This window comes from Juglans microcarpa x Juglans regia, chromosome 5D (assembly GCF_004785595.1).
Source record: "Juglans microcarpa x Juglans regia isolate MS1-56 chromosome 5D, Jm3101_v1.0, whole genome shotgun sequence".
Taxonomy (NCBI): domain Eukaryota; kingdom Viridiplantae; phylum Streptophyta; class Magnoliopsida; order Fagales; family Juglandaceae; genus Juglans; species Juglans microcarpa x Juglans regia.
The window spans coordinates 16718850-16736084 of NC_054602.1; the positions used below are offsets into that span (position 1 = coordinate 16718850).

The 17235-nt window shown below is 36.2% G+C and overlaps 1 protein-coding gene across 1 annotated transcript; it reads right to left on the minus strand.

The window, feature by feature from the left end:
- Positions 1-1392: 1392 nt before the first annotated feature.
- LOC121264318 (histone-lysine N-methyltransferase SETD1B-like) lies at positions 1393-2341 on the minus strand. The gene is made up of 2 exons (XM_041167444.1): positions 1791-2341; positions 1393-1682 (listed from the first exon to the last, which is right to left on the minus strand). Exons 1-2 carry the CDS (start codon positions 2237-2239, stop codon positions 1658-1660), a joined length of 474 nt encoding a protein of 157 aa, XP_041023378.1. The 5' UTR covers positions 2240-2341; the 3' UTR covers positions 1393-1657.
- Positions 2342-17235: the final 14894 nt, after the last annotated feature.

Consider the following 17235-nt stretch of genomic DNA (forward strand, 5'->3'; position numbering starts at 1 on the left):
CTTTCATGAACTAGGTCCGATGTGTCCTTTGCTGTCAACAGAGTCTGCTAGTTTATGCATGATCCCAAACTTCCCCACTGGACAGCCGTAAAAACGATCCTACGTTATCTCAAATCCACCATCAATTATGGTCTTTTTCTCTCTAAATCATCATCCTTTACCTTGCATGCATATTCTGACTTTGATTGGACTGGGTGCCCGGATGATAGAAGATCTACGGGTGGTTTTTGTATTTTTCTGGGGAATCATCTCATTTCATGGAGTTCAAGAAAGCAACATACAGTCGCTCGTTCTAGCACTAAGGTTGAGTACAAGTCCTTAGCCAACACAAGTGCTGAACTTATATGGTTGCAAACACTGATCAAAGAGCTTGGTTTCTCCCTCTCAAAACCTCCTATCTTGTGATGTGATAACTTAGGGGAGACGTATCTGACCTCTAATCCAGTGTATCACTCTCGCACCAAACATATGGATATAGACTTTCATTTTGTGCGTGACAGAGTAACTGCCAAGACACTGCGAGTTCAATTTTGCAGTAGCAAAGATCAATTGGCTGATGTTTTTACAAAACCATTGGCAGCTGACCGTTTCTCTGCTCTGAGATCGAGTCTAACTGTGCGAGACAACCCGCTAGCCTCGAGGGGCGTATTAACCATGAGCAAGACACTGCCTCTCTCAAAAATAAATTGCAACAGAATCCACCTCAGCATACTCAGCAACGGCACCAATAGCTCTAGAATATTCTGAATGTTTTGTCGTTTAGCATTTCTGTTGTAACAGACTTTATTTCTTTTTACTCTCTCCATAGTACTACATGGTGTACTATCTGTCTATAAAAGCCTGTCGTCTCTCTGTAATTGTCTATGCTTAATACAATGGACTTTTGCCAAGGCATCTTTACCTTTATTCTAATACACTAGAGTACTAAAACTCTACATTACTACTAATTTACTAGTTTAGAATCTGATCATATAAAGTCAATAGACAACAAATCTTATTATTCCATTCTTCTTTATTTGTTTATTTTCATTAAGCATCAACTAATTAAATATCTGTGTACTGCATGCCATAAGCTAGCTGGATCATTAGCTTAGGGTTCTTTAAATTAAGATGGCTTTGATTCTATCCAAATCACTTATAAGAATTAATTAGAGTTTCAGTAAGGATTCTTAAAGTCAATACTATATAAAAAAGGAGTATTTATGACAAGTTATTTGCAACGAGAATATACTTATTTTAGTAAATAATATTCATTTCTGTAGAAAATAACTGGACGTAAAGCAGTTTTCTCTGTATGAATGAAAACAATTTCACGGCTTAGCTCCTCAATACCCGGAGATTACTTCGTATAATAATATTATTATTTTATGTCTAAGGCTGTAAATGAGCAGATTGGAAAGCACTTCAGAGAGCTATTAAATTAGTTTCATGCATGTTGGGGCTGATCATCAGTATATCTCTAAATATTGCATGGTCTTTCAAGCTTTACCGTATAGCAAGGTAAAGCAAGCTTGGCTGCTCTCATGAATATATTTCAAGTCCTCAACTTTTCCAGGAACTTAACTATGTTGGCCAACTTCAGAAGACAAATGATCGTCTGATCAATAACTACTTAGCAGTGAAAGAAAAGGCAACTCATGTGTGCTACAAAGCCTAGCTACAACCAAACCACACCTTCACAATATTATTTAAACATAACGAGTAAAAGAGAAGTAGAACATGATACAAAACTGAGAGAGAGATAGAGAGAGAGAGAGAGAGAGATTTTAAACCTAAAGATGAAAGTTTTTGATATGCATGGCAACTTAAGCAGGGGGAGGTGAGAGGAAGGGATGGGTGGAATATTGAATATTGGAGGGAGGGGTGGTAACATAGGAATCCTATGCACTGGGGCGATTCCAGGAACCTCAAATGGAGGAGGAAACGGGAATTGAGTAATAGGTGGCGGAAATGGAAATTGGAAACTGGGGAATAGGGGTGCAAATGGAAGTATTCCCGGAAGAGGTGGCAAGTTCTTCTTCTCACCCAAGTGATCCTTCTTATCATGATCATCATCATCTTTGTTCTTGTTTGATTGCTCCATTTTTTCTGCATTTTCCTTTCCATTTCCTGTATTTTCAGCTTGTGATTTCTCGAGTTGGCGACCTTCACTTGATGCTATAAAACTGATGAACACAATCAAGCTTGAGATGAAAATGAGCTTTAAGATCACCATTGCAGAAGAACTCTGGAAACCCATGGCTTCACAGAGAGAGAGAGAGAGAGAGAGAGCACAGCTAAAGAGCTATACTCTATGGCAGGGGTTTATATAGAGAAGAAACCTGATCTAGCTCTGGATTTAAGAAGTCTTAACTTATTGCTAGGGGATGCATGGCTCTTGATGGTTGTGCCAAACAGTCGGAGATTAATATGTGTATAGGAGACCAAAGATGCTGTGTTTCAGCGTTAAATGTGGCAGAGGAGTTGAAATGAGTGCCATATTACCCGAATTTTATAGAAAATTAAGATTCATATATAATATATAGCAATAAATGCAGTGAAATATGCGTACGTACGTGCCACCAATATTACGCGCGGTTGCATGCATATCAACGATTGCGAGTCATGACATTTCAGCCCACCATTTTAAATTTTAATTTAGTTTCATCCTGATCTGCTCCATAATATTTATATATGAGAAATAATAATTACAATAGTAGAGTATAGAAACGTCACGCAATGTCTTACATGGTAATTTTAAAAAATATAAACTACCCAAGCAAGAAAGAAAATCAAGTTAAAGTTGGTAATTCGGTGGTGGTGCTTAAATGTATATATTTTTATGAGTAAATATTGTATTAATCTTATAAGAAAGAGATACAAGAAGGAAAGGTCATAATTAGTCCGGACAAGTATCATGTTATATATGGCAGATACAATGTACAGAGATGCAAATATAAAAAGGCAATAGTACTATCGGTATATAATAAGGTCCGGGCTCGTATTCCTCAACGAAGCAAAGGATTTGATGGTCGCAAAAATGATTTTCGATAAGGTTAATTCGAAAAACTGGTTCGATTCGATTCGGCCTCCTGATTCGAAAAAGATCTAGATTGACGACAATTCTTATATTGCCATGTACTTAATAATTTATTATATTTGTTATGTGCTTAATTATAATTTAATGATTTTTATCTTCTTCATATATGAGGCAAAAAAATATCGATATTGAGGTTAAATATATAGATTACATGTTATTAATGAAATTATTTGAATTACCTTATTTAATTTATTGAATCGCTCGATTTATTGAATCGGTTCTTACCCGGTTCCAATTTTTCAAGTCTTGATTTTGGTACAATCTCAATAGGGGGGATTGCGGTGTTGAAGCAGAAAGTTGCAGCCCTTATAATGATACAAGATCGGATTTAATTGCTTCAAAAAATTTGATAGAGTTTATGAAGTTCTCATCCTTCATATTCTCGAAAAAGAAAGTAAGGATAAAGTTACATATAGTTACTTGTAAGTATCTATAATGATAACATGTATTGGTGCAAGATTGCTAATGAATCACATGGTTGTATGGAGTTGTTAGGAGTAAAATCATCAACTTGGACATGAGTCGGCCTAGAGTTGATCTACAAGTTATGTCTTATGCCCCGTTTAGATATTTAGAGTATCTCAATATATCTATGAATAGTAGTGAAAGAGAAATTATATTTGTAATCGTGGAGTATGCAAGCACCGCAAAATTTCTTTAAAAAAAGTAAGTAAATATGGGACCTACATAAAAAAAAAACTAATTTTTTAATAGTAGACTCCACTCTTTTCAAAGTGACTGCTCGGCGCTTACACACTCTACGACTGTATGTAGCATTAGTCGTAGTGAAATAGTTTGAGTTAAAATGTTTTATTGGGTTTTGAAAATGAGAGGAAAAAAGTTGAATAAAATTAATATTATAAATTTAAAGAATTGTTTGAATATAATTTTTTAATATTATTTTTGTTTTGGAATTTAAAAAAATTGTATTGTTTTCTATGTTTTGTCTAAGAGTTTGTGAAAGTTGTAATGATTAGATGAAAAAATTAAAGATTTGAAATTAAAACATATTTTGTATTTGAGTTATATTTGAAAAGAAAATATTTGAGAATATCTCAGAATATTTGAGAACACTTAAAAATAGTTATGTTGCCAGATGAAGCCAATCTTATATCAAAAGTAAGTCACAAAGTTTGCATGAGGAAAATTATGATCTAGTTGAGAACGGTACTTTTTCGATTTCAATACAAATGACATGAGTACCTTCTTTTTTTAAAATTATTGGTAAGAAGATCGATGCTAATAACTTATCATGTCCAATGGTGAAACATGATCTTGCCTCTAAAATGTTCATGATAATCAAATATGGCATTGGTCGAGTTTGTGCCAAATGAGGGTTATGGGCAAAATGGCGTTTTTGTTCTTAGTTTCAAAAGTATTTTAGAAGATAAGGAGGTTGATAAGGAATTTCAAAAATCACTTTCATTGGAAGGTAGGAATACCTACGTTAGTATCATTTGGTTACACAAATGAGATGAGATGAAATGAAATGAGATAAGATAAAAATTGAAAATTGAATAAAATATTATTTTTATTTTGTGATTTGAAAAAGTTGAATTGTTTCTTATATTTTGTGTGCAAGTTTGAAAAAGTTTATATAATGATTATATGAGATAATATGAGATGGTTTAGTTTGTATAAGTAAACCAGGCTAGATCAGATGATATTAGTGCATTTCCCACCGGAATTAGATAAGATGATGTTCATGTAATCTATCGCTAAATTGTATAATATGGATTAGAATATGATCAATTGCATTTATTAATTAGAATTGTGAATAATGATTATCTAATATATTTGATCATATTATAATAATTGTGAATGTGCATAATTCATATAAATAATTATGTTGATAGAATATATTAATTAAAATATGAAGTTTTTTAATTAGGTTAGATAAAATATTTGTGTGAACTCAACTTATTTACGTAAAACGAGTTGAAATAGATTAAATGAACTATGTTCTAGTCAAGCTAACATGAGTTATTTATTAGACGTACACGAATTGTGGTTCATGTCATGAAGCATTTGAATCATTTAATTAAATGAGTCATACTTGTGTTGGCCATATAAGTTTGACATCCATATATAACTTAACACAAAAATGAAAGTTGACGGACAAACACGAATTGCTATCCCGAGTGTGGAGCACCAACAAACAATATGTAGTAAATAAAGTGCATAGAAATAAATTTAAGAAATTTGCAATGAAGCCAATAAATTAGTCCATGCCCATATCCCTCTACCAAGCTATAATAGATCATAATAATGTACTGAACACGAATTCTCACTACAAGAAAAATAACTATTTGTGATGAATTACATGCGACGAGAATGACTATTTGCGATAAAAATAGACTCATTTTGACAAAAAAAAGTCATTTTTGTAAGAAATAACTAACCACAACTGAGCATTTTTCTTGTAGTGATCTTTAGATTGTCTGGTAGTGCTTTCCGCACTCTCATTCTTCAAGTTTTTAGAAAGGAAAATAAAAAATGAAGTTTGCTTTCCACGCTAATTTCATCATTTCACATAAAAGGAAAATACCTATCAACATGCCATTAGATAGAGCTACACACAAACCACACATGCATTTGTAATAGTGTTTGGACTAGGCCTAGGGCCAGGTACTCGTACCCGACCCCCCGGCCCAGTCCCCACTAGGGGTAAACGAGATTATCCACCCTCATTAGGTGGGTGAATGGGTGGGTGCACATCCATGCACAAAGGTGAGGGGCGAGTGTCAGGGCTAGGCCTTCGTCAAGAAAAATTTAAAATGAAACGACGTCGTTTCATTTTAAGTTAAATTAACACCTCTCCGTGTTTATCTCTCTCACACAGTGATATAAGGGAAATACCCTAGCTGACTCTCCATCTCTTTCTTTCATTCTCTCTTCTCTCTCAATTCCCCCCGTTGTCCAGACTTCCTATCTTTTTCATCTCCTCCATCGTCGCTTGCTCCAGCCCTACAAGCTATAGCATATCTTCTCCTCCTTCACTTCTCCTTCTCAAGGTGGTTCTTTGAGCAAACCTATAGCCATGTCGTGGCTTATGGGTATCTCATGGAGGTTTGATCTATGTATTTTTTTGTTGAACCTGTGTATTTGAGGTTTGATGTGTGGATTTAGTAGATGGATCTATATATTTGGTGAATGGATCTATGGATTTGGGGCGTTTGGTGAATTTTGGATAGGACAACAAGGCCATCTGTTCGCTCAATAGCCAGGCGGGGTCACCCGCTCATGGTGGACGAGGCCAGGTGCTGGAGTCCATATGCAGCCTCCCGCTCATGCGAGTGCAAGGAGCAGGGTGGCCAGCTGCCCACCCCTATAGGGCAAGTAGCAAGCCTAGTTTGGACTGTGTATGCTTAGTCGTAGCACTAGTAGCGGCACATTGGAGAATTAACTAAACAAAAGATGAACTTAGTGGAGCAAAGGGTAGCAGTTCTTAGGGTGGTTTGGGTGTCGGTTAATTTTGAGTGGAGCATGTGGATCTAGCTTCCAAAGACTACAACAAAATAGTGTTGAAGTAGTTAAACCAGAGAAAATAAGCTAGGAGTCAATGAAGAAGGGCAATGGAGGCAGGGAGGAGGAGAAAGCTGAGCATTTAATAGATTCATTCTATCGAGTTTCTAAGTGGAGGGATCTATCTGTAAATTAGAGGAGTTGAGAGGAAGAAAGAGTCACCCCAAAACCCATTTTTCTTGTAGTTGATCTTGTAAGGTTATACAAGTAGTCCCTTGTACATCCTCACTGGTTGTGTGTTTCATTCCTAACATTTAGGAAGTTTGTAGTACTTAAAGTTGTTTGTCTAGCTAGAATTTACACTTTGAAAAGTTCATTTATTTGTGTGTGTGTGTATATATATACCTATATATATATATATATTATATACTGATATCAAAATCTAGAAATGTTGCAGTATTGACATACCTCATTCATATTTAATGATACGATTAACAACAGTTGGGGATGACTAAATTATAGAACATCGACTTAATAACTTCACTATGTATTGATATAAAGAAAATCAACTACAAGACAGACAGATTCCTCCCATGAAGCGAGAGGCCGGAGAGAGAGAGAGAGAGAGAGATTATATATGAACTAACATATCCTAGCTAGCATCATGAGCCATGAAATAGGACATGCAATTAATATGGTTTAACTAGCTTCAATTCATGGGGTCGCTTTTCCTTCCCCAGTTGGTTGTTGTGAGCCTGAATTCTTAACCCCGGCCGGAGATAAAGGAAAGAAAGGAATCGAAGACATGGTTGGAATAAATGGGAAAGTGGGTGTGAGGGGAAATTGAGGGACGAAGTTTGTGGGTAGTCCAGGAAATGGAAACAAGGGAGCGAAATGAGTGACAGGATCTGCAAGAAACATGGATTCCTGCATGGATGGCAGCGGTGGCTGCGTGGGGCTTGGAAGTAGTACCTCCGGCATGGTTTCAATATTAGAAGGTGGTTCCGGGAAGGTACTGCTTCCAATATCTATCGTTAATGGCTGTTTCGGGTCGGACAAGCGCCGAGATGCCCAACACAGGTTAATCAAATTGCAAAGCAAAGGACCAAGAAAGAGCAGGTGAAGAAGTTTGGGTGCGGAAGCCATGGATGAGGTTGCCTAAGAAACAGAGAGTTTGAAGAAGAAGGGTGATGATATGGACGAGATGACTAGCGTTGATATAGTAAATGGGCTTTTATAGGGTATTTAAGGAAAGAGAATGCCACTGATTATGGTAGTGTAGTTTCGATCCATCTATGTTGGTTGGAGTTCAAGGTTTTCATGACAACTCTACTCTAAACCTAATCCTTGAACCATGCACATAAATCACCTTTGACTACTCTGCAGTTTGCATGCCAGTCACCAAGGGATTATCCCAGGAGTTCGTGCACAATGTCTTGAAAAAGAATAACTTATGATTTTTTTTTTATGATTTAATAATAAATGATATTTATCGTTCTTTTAAAAAAAAAGAATAAATTTTGAGATTTATATAAAAATTTATTTTTTTAATAGTAGATTCTATTTTCTTTTCTAAAATAGATATGTACACTTTAAGATTGTATCGGATCACATTACTCGTATTTAATAGATAATAATTAAGTAAATTTAAAATTATTTTTAATAAAGTAATATAATTATATTAGTTAGTTGTTCAATTAATTGAAGAATCTAGGGGTGTAAATTTAAACCGGTCCGAACCAGACCGGTTGGACCGGTCCAACAACAGATGGCGTTACAACAACACCAGATGAGGTCTTGACCACAAGTGGCATTGAAAAAACAACAGATGAGGTCTTGAACAGAATCTCCATTACAACAACAACAGATGAAGTCTTACTTCCTGGCACACAACAAAGTGTCCTTACATAGGTATGCAATAGTTCATGTATATAAATTTGTTTACTAAAGTATGACAATTTTTAAGTGATTTTTAAGTCTATTTTATTTCACTCAGCTACAGGTGGATCTTCAACATGGCTAGTTTTAGTCGATGTATTGGAAGTTGGTAGCATAGTTATGCTTGGCTTTGGAGCTTGGTTATTTTTGGTCACTGTTGGCATTTGTGGAGCTGGTTGCTTATGGCATTGTTCATTTGGAATGTAGCTATTGCTGGTCGTTGTTGGCATTTTTGTGGTCGGCCTTTATGGTCGTTATTTGTATTTGTGGTCATTGTTTGTATTTGGCATTTTTGTGATCGTCATTTGTGGTTCTTGTTTGTATTTACTATTTTTTATCTAGAATGCAAATTTATTTATTTTTAAAACAACCCAGGCTTACCTGGAGCCTAGTTCTTAAAGTTAGTTTTGTTATCAGGTGGCTGGAAGTGTTCGATATATATTTTAGTTGCCGCATATTACAAATTTCAACTTACTATTACAGCAACAAATTTGCTGGAAAATACGTTATATTGAAGGAATCATAAGTTTGGTATAGATGGAAACATAAACTGCTTAGTACAACTTCGACAAGACTGCATATTAATGCAGAAAGTTTGCAAGTCACCAGTCTGGCTACACTAGAACACTAACAAACTTAACAAGATACAAAAAGTCCCTAATACAAACTTAGGCTACATTTGGGTAGTGAGAATACCTGAGAAGTGTTGAGAATGTTTGTGAATAGTAGTGAAAAAGTAGTAAAAAAGTAATAATAGAATAATGAATAGTAGGTAAAAAGTAATGAATAGTAAAAAAGTAGGTGAAAAGTAATAATAAAGTAGAGAATAGTAATGAGAGTACTTGAGGTACTCTTGGTACCGAAACGTAGCCTTAATCTTCCATTTATCTTGATAGTAGCAAACAATATGAGATTAGAATTGAAAATCTCCAGTACACGCAAAGTAGCATGCGTGTATGACTAATATCTTTAACTTGACTTTGAATCTCTTCCCTTGCATGTTGGAGTTTATTCTCTCTCCTTTAGACTTTAACCTCTTTCTTTTCGACTTCTTCCTCTCTTTGCCGAAGTTTTCTTTCACGAAATGGATTTTAATTTCGTTATTCAAAAACTACCCATATAAAGTAGTTGTAGTATGGTTTTTCCTGCAGCAAACAACTTGCAAAAATCAATGTAGAAAATTGAAAGATTACTTCAATAGTGTAGGAGATTAAGTGATGATCTCCTTATTGTACTTTGGACAACTAAAAAAAGGTCTTCTTGGATTTCTTGAGGTGGTCGAGACTTTGAGACATGCAATCGACTCACATAAATATATTGGAGTATTTTTCAAATAACAATCACTCAAAGAAGATGATGACTGAGATTGCACTTTATTAACCACAAACACCCTTGAAACAAGTAAAATATCAGTATATTAGTAAACATCCTTGAAACAAATAATATGATGAATGAGTTGAAGACTTCCATGATTACTTGCTTGTAATTAGAAGGAACCATATATAGAATACCGAGTTTCATAAATCTGTTTTAGTTACTTTGCAGTTTGTTGGAAATAATGAACTATAAAAGTTCTTGGACCTTCTAATAGAATGTCTCTTGGTATTTTCTAAAAAAAGAAAAAGAAAAAGAGTAATGCATCTCTGTTGGATGGTTTGGATGGGTGTTTAATCTATAATATGCATACATCAAGTGTGGCTAGTAAGAGTTAGGGTGGATGGTGTGCCAAGAATGGTCAAGTGTAGGCAGCCAGCAGCAGAATTAAAGAATAAAATTTCCAAGTTCATGTGTTACATAATAGTTCTAAGTTTCAATACCAAAAGCAAAAGCAATGTCAAATACCAAAAGCACATGATCACCAAAAGTAATTCTGAATATGACAATACCAAAAATAGAAGCCACCAATGTTATGGCATCATAATTACCTAGCAAAATGTAATGCCAAATACTATAGGCAAATATGTGCACAGGAGTGGTGGCAAAAAGTGCATGGTTAGAGCATCTTGAGGTCCCTATAGACACCATTAGTTTCTGGAAATTGGATAGTCACCTTTATATAATAGGGTAGAGTGCACGAAATTAAAACTTAAAATGTAAAACATGATCCAGTTTTGCATGCATTGGCTGATTAGGAAGCTAGGTGCAAACCATGTGCCGAAATCATCTTGCTTAAAGTAATCTCAGCCCTGCGTGTAATCTATCCCTCTCACACATTTTCTCAAACAATAAGACTGCAGCTTTGACTGCACCACATTTCCAAGACGATTTCAAAAGTGAATTTCCAACAAAATGTATAAAGATGTAAAGAATACGAAATGCCTTAATTTCCAACAAAAATCAGAAAGCATACCAAATGCCTTAATTAAAGATGTAAAGAATCAGAAAGCATACCAAATTCCATAACAGAGAAAAAAATGAAGGTGTATGAAACAAGGGTTTTAATAAATCAACATTACCATATCCATATTGCCATAACAGAGGAAAAATTGCCATAAAAAAAAAATTGCCATAACATAAATGTCATAAATCAACCTCTCTCACGAACAGAGTGGAATTAGGGCTCAGACGAAGTGAAGTTTGGGATGGGCTCAGACGAAATTACTCTCTTGCTACGTAAGCAGCTCCTCCACCACCTCGCACAACGACGTCCTCGTTTGTTTCAGACGGAGTAAGGAATTTCTTCTTCTAGGCAAAGCTTCAGTCTGCAATCTCTCATGAAGAGATGACTCAAAGCACATCTCGGAAGAAGGAGAGCCAGAGCCATCTATTGTGAAAAGTCAAACCAAACAAGACGACATCGTAAGCTTAGTTTAATAAAACGGATCGTTTTTGCCATGTTTGAAGTGCGCGCCCCAGACCTCTAATATGGGACTGCGTAAAGAATTTCTCTAAAACAATAAATAGATGTCACATGCTAGAGAGAAATGAGCTTTTCTATTCATCATCTTTATACCACACACTACACTTTTTTTTTTAATTTTTTTTTTGTTTTATTCTTGCTAAACTAAAAGAATTCTTCTACTCTAGAGCCTAAAGTAGGAGAGTAAGACACGTATGAAGTAAGCTCCTTAATGTTTATTGAGTTAATGATGCCCAAATAACTTATTTGGATAACTATAAATACTATAAGATTTACTTTCATTTTCTGAGAGCTATAAGACCCGCTTTTACTACAAGAAAACTATTATTTATGGCGAATTATTTGTAATGAAAATGATTATTTGATACGAAAATGAATTCATTTTGCTAAAAAATTTATCATTTTTCAGATAACTAGCCACATGTAAGCGTTTCTCTTGTAACGTTACGTACCTTTCTCACTTTCTCTCATTTTAAGTTTTAGAGTTTGATTAAAAAAAATAAAATAAAAAGAAAAAAAAAAGAAAAAGAAAAAGGTATAGCAAATCTCTATCTATAAACACTCTCCCACTAGTAATCAAGGATTCATGAAATTTAAATGGAAATTATACTATCATACGATTGTGGATTGATTCGAGGTAGTCTAGCCTCCTTTGGTTCAGAGTTATACAATAGATTTTTCATGAAAATTCCCTTCTTTTTTCCAGCATTTATATTTTTGGGAACAAAACAATTTCCTCCAATCAAAATAAAGATAAATCTAATGAGAAAGCAAATAACAGAAATTAAATAGAATCTTGCAATTATTAGACCACGTAGGTGCATTCTGGCATAACAAACTGAGGCTTCTAGAATAAACTTCCAAAACGACTGTGCTTCAAATTCCCAGTAATGACCACTTATTCCTCTACTTGTCTTCAAGCGGTGCGTCATGGGTGAAGTAGCCCTAGTCTCTTCACCAAACGACATCATCTTTAGACATGAACATAACAACCCCACCCCCATGAAGAACCTTGCCCACAAGGTGTGGGTAAAACTATTTCATCTTTCAAAGTGTTCCCAATTGTTGTCGTCTAATGTTGTCCCTGTCCACTCACCAACACCTCAGTTACAGGTCGATTTTCCCGACGAGCAACGTGTCTGTCCACAATGATCTCTGGTTCTGGTTGTATATCCCCATTATTATCTAGTGGTGGCGGCGTAGGAATGGGTTGGATTCAGTGACCTAACTTTCTCTTGAGACAAAAGACGTGAAAGATCGGATGAATCCTTGCCAATGAAGGTAAATCAAGCTTGTAGGCGACAAATCCAAGTTTCTGAAGGACTTGGAAGGGTCAATAAAAATGAGGGAAAAGATTTAGATTCTGACGAAGAGCCACCGAGTTTTGTCGATATGGTTGTAGCCATATATACACCCAATCTCCGACATTAAAATGGCGCTCAGTTCTTCGCTTGTTAGTGTATGTCTTCATCCTCTTTTAAACTATTTGTAGATTGTCTCTAAGTAACCCCTTGAACTCTCTGGTCCTTAAGAATTGGTCAACTAGTGCATTGGGTGAGGTGCCCTTCACATAATCCAGCAACCGTGGAGGTGGATAGTCGTATAAGACCTCAAAAGGGGACACTTTAGTTGCTGTGTGGAAAGAAGTATTGTAGGACCACTCGGCCATTGTAAATCACTAACTCCATTCTCTTTGTTTAGTGCCAGCATTGAATCGTAGATACATCTCTAGACATCGATTGAGAGCTTCAGTTTGACAATTAGGGATGGTATGCTGAACTGAAACCAAGACTATATCCCTGTAGAGAAAATACAGACGGCTAAAATGTACTAAGAAATGTTGGTCCCTGTTAGAAATAATAGTTTTAGGTAACCCGTGGAGTTTAAAAATTTCATCCATGAAAATTTGGGCTACTTTTTGTGTTGTATAAGAATGGGAGAGTGCAAAAAACCACCCATACTTTGCATAACGATCAACCACCACTAGAATAACTGTTAGACCCTTGGAATGAGGTAAACCTTGCACAAAGTCTAAAGATATATCCATCCAAGATTGAGAAGGAATAGGCAAGGGTTGTAGTAACCCTGTTGGCAGTAATGTTTCAGTTTTATTCACTTGGCACAGTTCATACTCTTTAACCAGCTTTTTGATGTCCCGTTTCATGCCCACCCAGAAAAAATACTTCTTAGCTCTGTGATAGGTTTTCAAGTACCCCACGTGGTCTACTTGAGTGTCACTATAGATGTACTGTAAGACCTTGTCCTTAAAGGGTGAATCTGTCACTATCATTAGTCTTCCCTTCTTTAGGATCAGCTTGTTAAAGATGGTATACCCTTTAGAAACTTCTTGAGAATTTTGGAACTTGGACAACAGTTGTTGGGCCTCTACAGAAGTAGTGTAATTGTGCTTGAGTTCATTAACCCAATCTGGTGAGGAAAAGGATATCATAGAGATAGTTGCTTCAGTCATTTCTTCATTTCTAGACAAGGCATCGGCCACCTTGTTTTCTTTGCCTTTCTTATAGGCTATAGAAAAATTATACCCCATGAGTTTAGCTATCAATTTTTTTTTAGCTTTCGTGCCAATCTTTTGTTCTAGCAAGAACTAAGTGTCTGCTAGTTTCACCATGAGATCCTACCCTAACAAATAAGGCCTCCACCTTTGGATAGCTATCACCAAGGCCAAAAACTTTTTTTCATAAGTGGAAAGGAGTAATTCCTTCATTTTCAAAGCTTTGCTTAGATAAACCATGGGCTGACCCTGCTACATTAGGACTACCCCATGCCTGTGCCACTTGTGTCACATTCGATAGTAAATGGAAGAGAGAAATCATGTAACTTAACTGGTGGATTGGTGACTGCCCTTTTAAGTGCTTGAAAAGTCACTATTGCTACCTCATTCCACTGAAAAGAATTTTTCTTCAATAATGCAGCCAAGGGAGTTACTATCAATCCATAATTACGTATAAATTTCTTATAATAGCTTGTAAGGTCTAGGAAACCTCTCAAAGCCTTTATGTTAGAAGGTAATGGTCAGTCCAACATGGCCTTCAGTTTAGCTTTATATGCCTGGACACCTTCAGCAGATATAACATGTCCCAAGTAATCCACCTGTCTTGCTCGAAACCTACATTTTCTCATTTTAGCATACAACATGTGATGTTGCAGCACTTGTAAAACTTGCTAGAGGTGAGATAAGTGTTCTTCCCAACTACGGTTGTAGACAAGTATATCATAAAAAAATTAAAGGACAAATCTCTTTAAAAATGGCCTAAACACGTCATTCATAAGTCCTTGGAAGGTGGAAGGAGCATTGGTTAGGCTAAAGGGCATTACTAGAAATTCATAATACCCTTTATGGATACAAAAAGCTATTTTGGCAATATATTCAAGCACGATTCAGATTTGGTGGTATCTGGAGCTAAGTCCATCTTTGAGACCACCTCAGCGCCTTGTAATTCATCAAGTAACTTGTTGATTATAGGGATGGAGAATTTGTCTTTAATTGTCTCCTTATTAAGGGCCCATCCACATTTCTTACCAACAACACTGAGGCTGAAAAAGGGCTAGAGTTGGGTCTAATAACCCCTGCATTCAACAACTCCCTCACTATTTTCTCAATCTCGATTTTTTTATAAAAGGGGTATCTATATGGTCTAGTAGAGATTGGAGAGGTTCCTTCTTTTAAAACAATTTTGTGGTCATGATTCCTAAAGGGTGGCAGACCCTTAGGTTCATAAAAAACACCCTTAAATGAATTCAATAATTCCTGAATATGCTGTTGGGGAATGTCCAGTGAATCCCATTGATGTACCACCTCCACTTGGAGGAAGAGTCTCCTCCCCTTGCTTACAGATGATAACACATATTTATCAGCCCCTTCAAAGGACAAGTCTTTGAGACTTAGACCCTTTAAAGCAACAGGCTTCTCCCATGCTTAAACTCCATGAGCAATTTATTAAAATCTCATACAATCGGGCCTAAAGTTTTAAGTCATTGTACACCCAGCACAACATCACAACCACCAAGTGCTAGGATAAAAAATGAAGTAGAGAATTGGTTACCTTGGATGCGCAAGGGTACTTGTCTACAACAACCTCCACTCTTTATGATCTATATCCATTAGCTATCCTGACATCCAATTTGCTGGAGGGGTCAACTGGAAGTTGATACTTAGTAGCTATCGAAGGGTCAAGAAAATTATGAACGCTGCCTGAGTCCACCAAAATTACCACAGGCTAATCCTTAATCTATCCCAATAAGCGCATTGTATTTGGTTTAAGAGTACCCAACATTGCATTGATAGAACTTTCAGGGCTTTCATGATTTTCTTCAGGTTCAGCAGAATCACAAAAGACTTATTCATACTTTTCCTCTAAGTATTCTTCTCCTTGTAGAAAGTAAACTTTGGAAAATTTGCAAACATGGGCTGGGTTCCACTTCTCATTACAGGGGTAACATAACCCATTTTTGCTTTTTTCATCCATTTGTAATGATGTAACTTTCTTATGTGGTCCAAATGGTTTAGTCCCTTTGATAGAACTTTTCGCTTGTGTTAGTGAATTGTTCTGTTGTGTACTCGTGGTCGACATGCCCCTATCTCCAAATGGTTTGAAGGTCTTCCTAGTACTCAATAAGTGCTCTTCTTGGATCTTTGCAAGTTCAAAGGCTGCATTGAGGTTAATCGGGTTGAGCATGCGTTGGAAGGCGAATTTCATCCTTCAATCCACTAATAAAGCAGCTCAGCTTGTGATGCTTGGAGAGTCCCCACAACATGTTTGATAGAGATTCAAAATGGGCCTTGTAGCAAGGCACTGTTGAGGTTTGTTTCAGCCTAGTGAGAGCCTCTATGAGATCATCATACCTGTGAGGGCCAAAATGAACTTGAAGGGCCCTGATGAAAGTCTCCCATTTGTTGAAATTTCAATGCATCCTGGTACCACACAATAGCTTCTCCATTCATTTGGTAAGATGTCATGAGTAGGTGTTGTGGAGGAGGGGTCTAGTGAACTGGAAATACTGGTGTGCTTTGAAAATCCAGGCTACTACATTTTCGCCATCAAAGTGAGAAAACTCCAGGCAGATTCCTCGAGTATTAGGTCTTCTTGTATCATGAGCTTCCCAATCTAGATCTCTATTAGCAATATGGTTTTGATTGTCTACTAGTGTACGTAGCATATCATACATTTGGTTCATTCTTTCCTTAGTCTCTTGTATGTTTTTTTCATGTGTATCAACTAGGCGTTGTAAATTCTCTTGCTGATGTTTTGATCGGGTAGCTTCAGCCATGTGGATTGATTGGCTCTAAATATCAATTATAAACATTCTCCCACTAGTAATCAAGGATTCGCAAAATTCAAATAAATCAGATGAAGATGATGAATTGGGAATGGTATAGTCATACGATTGTGGATTGATTCAAGGTAATCCAACCTCCTTTGGTTCAGAGTTCTACAATAGATTTTTCATGAAAATTCCTTTCTCTTTTCTAGCATTTATATTTTTGGGAACAAAACAATTCCCTCCAATCAAAATAAAGATAAATCTAATGAGAAAGCAAATAACATAAATTAAATAGAATCCTGCAATTGTCAGACCACATAGGTGCATTCTGGTATAACAAACTGAGGCTTCTAGAATCAACTTCCAAAACAACTGTGCTTCAGATCTTCCAAAATGATTGTGCTTCAAATTCTCAGTAATGCCCACTTATTCCTCTACCTGTCTTCAAACGGTGTGTCGTGGGTTAAGTAGCCCTGGTCTCTTCACCGAATGACGTTGTCTTCAAATAGGAACATAACACTATCCATTAATTTTTATCAATAGTTTTAGGAAAAACTAATTTATTAGAACAATTCCTGATTAACAAATAAACGCATGATTACAAAGATGG

Coding starts and splice junctions, on each gene's coding strand:
- LOC121264318 (XM_041167444.1), bottom strand. CDS start 2,239: ATGGGTTTCCAGAGTTCTTCTGCAATGGTGATCTTAAAGCTCATTTTC. Junction 1,683..1,790: donor CTTAAGTTGCCATGCATATC/AAAAACTTTCAT, acceptor GTTTAAATAATA/TTGTGAAGGTGTGGTTTGGT.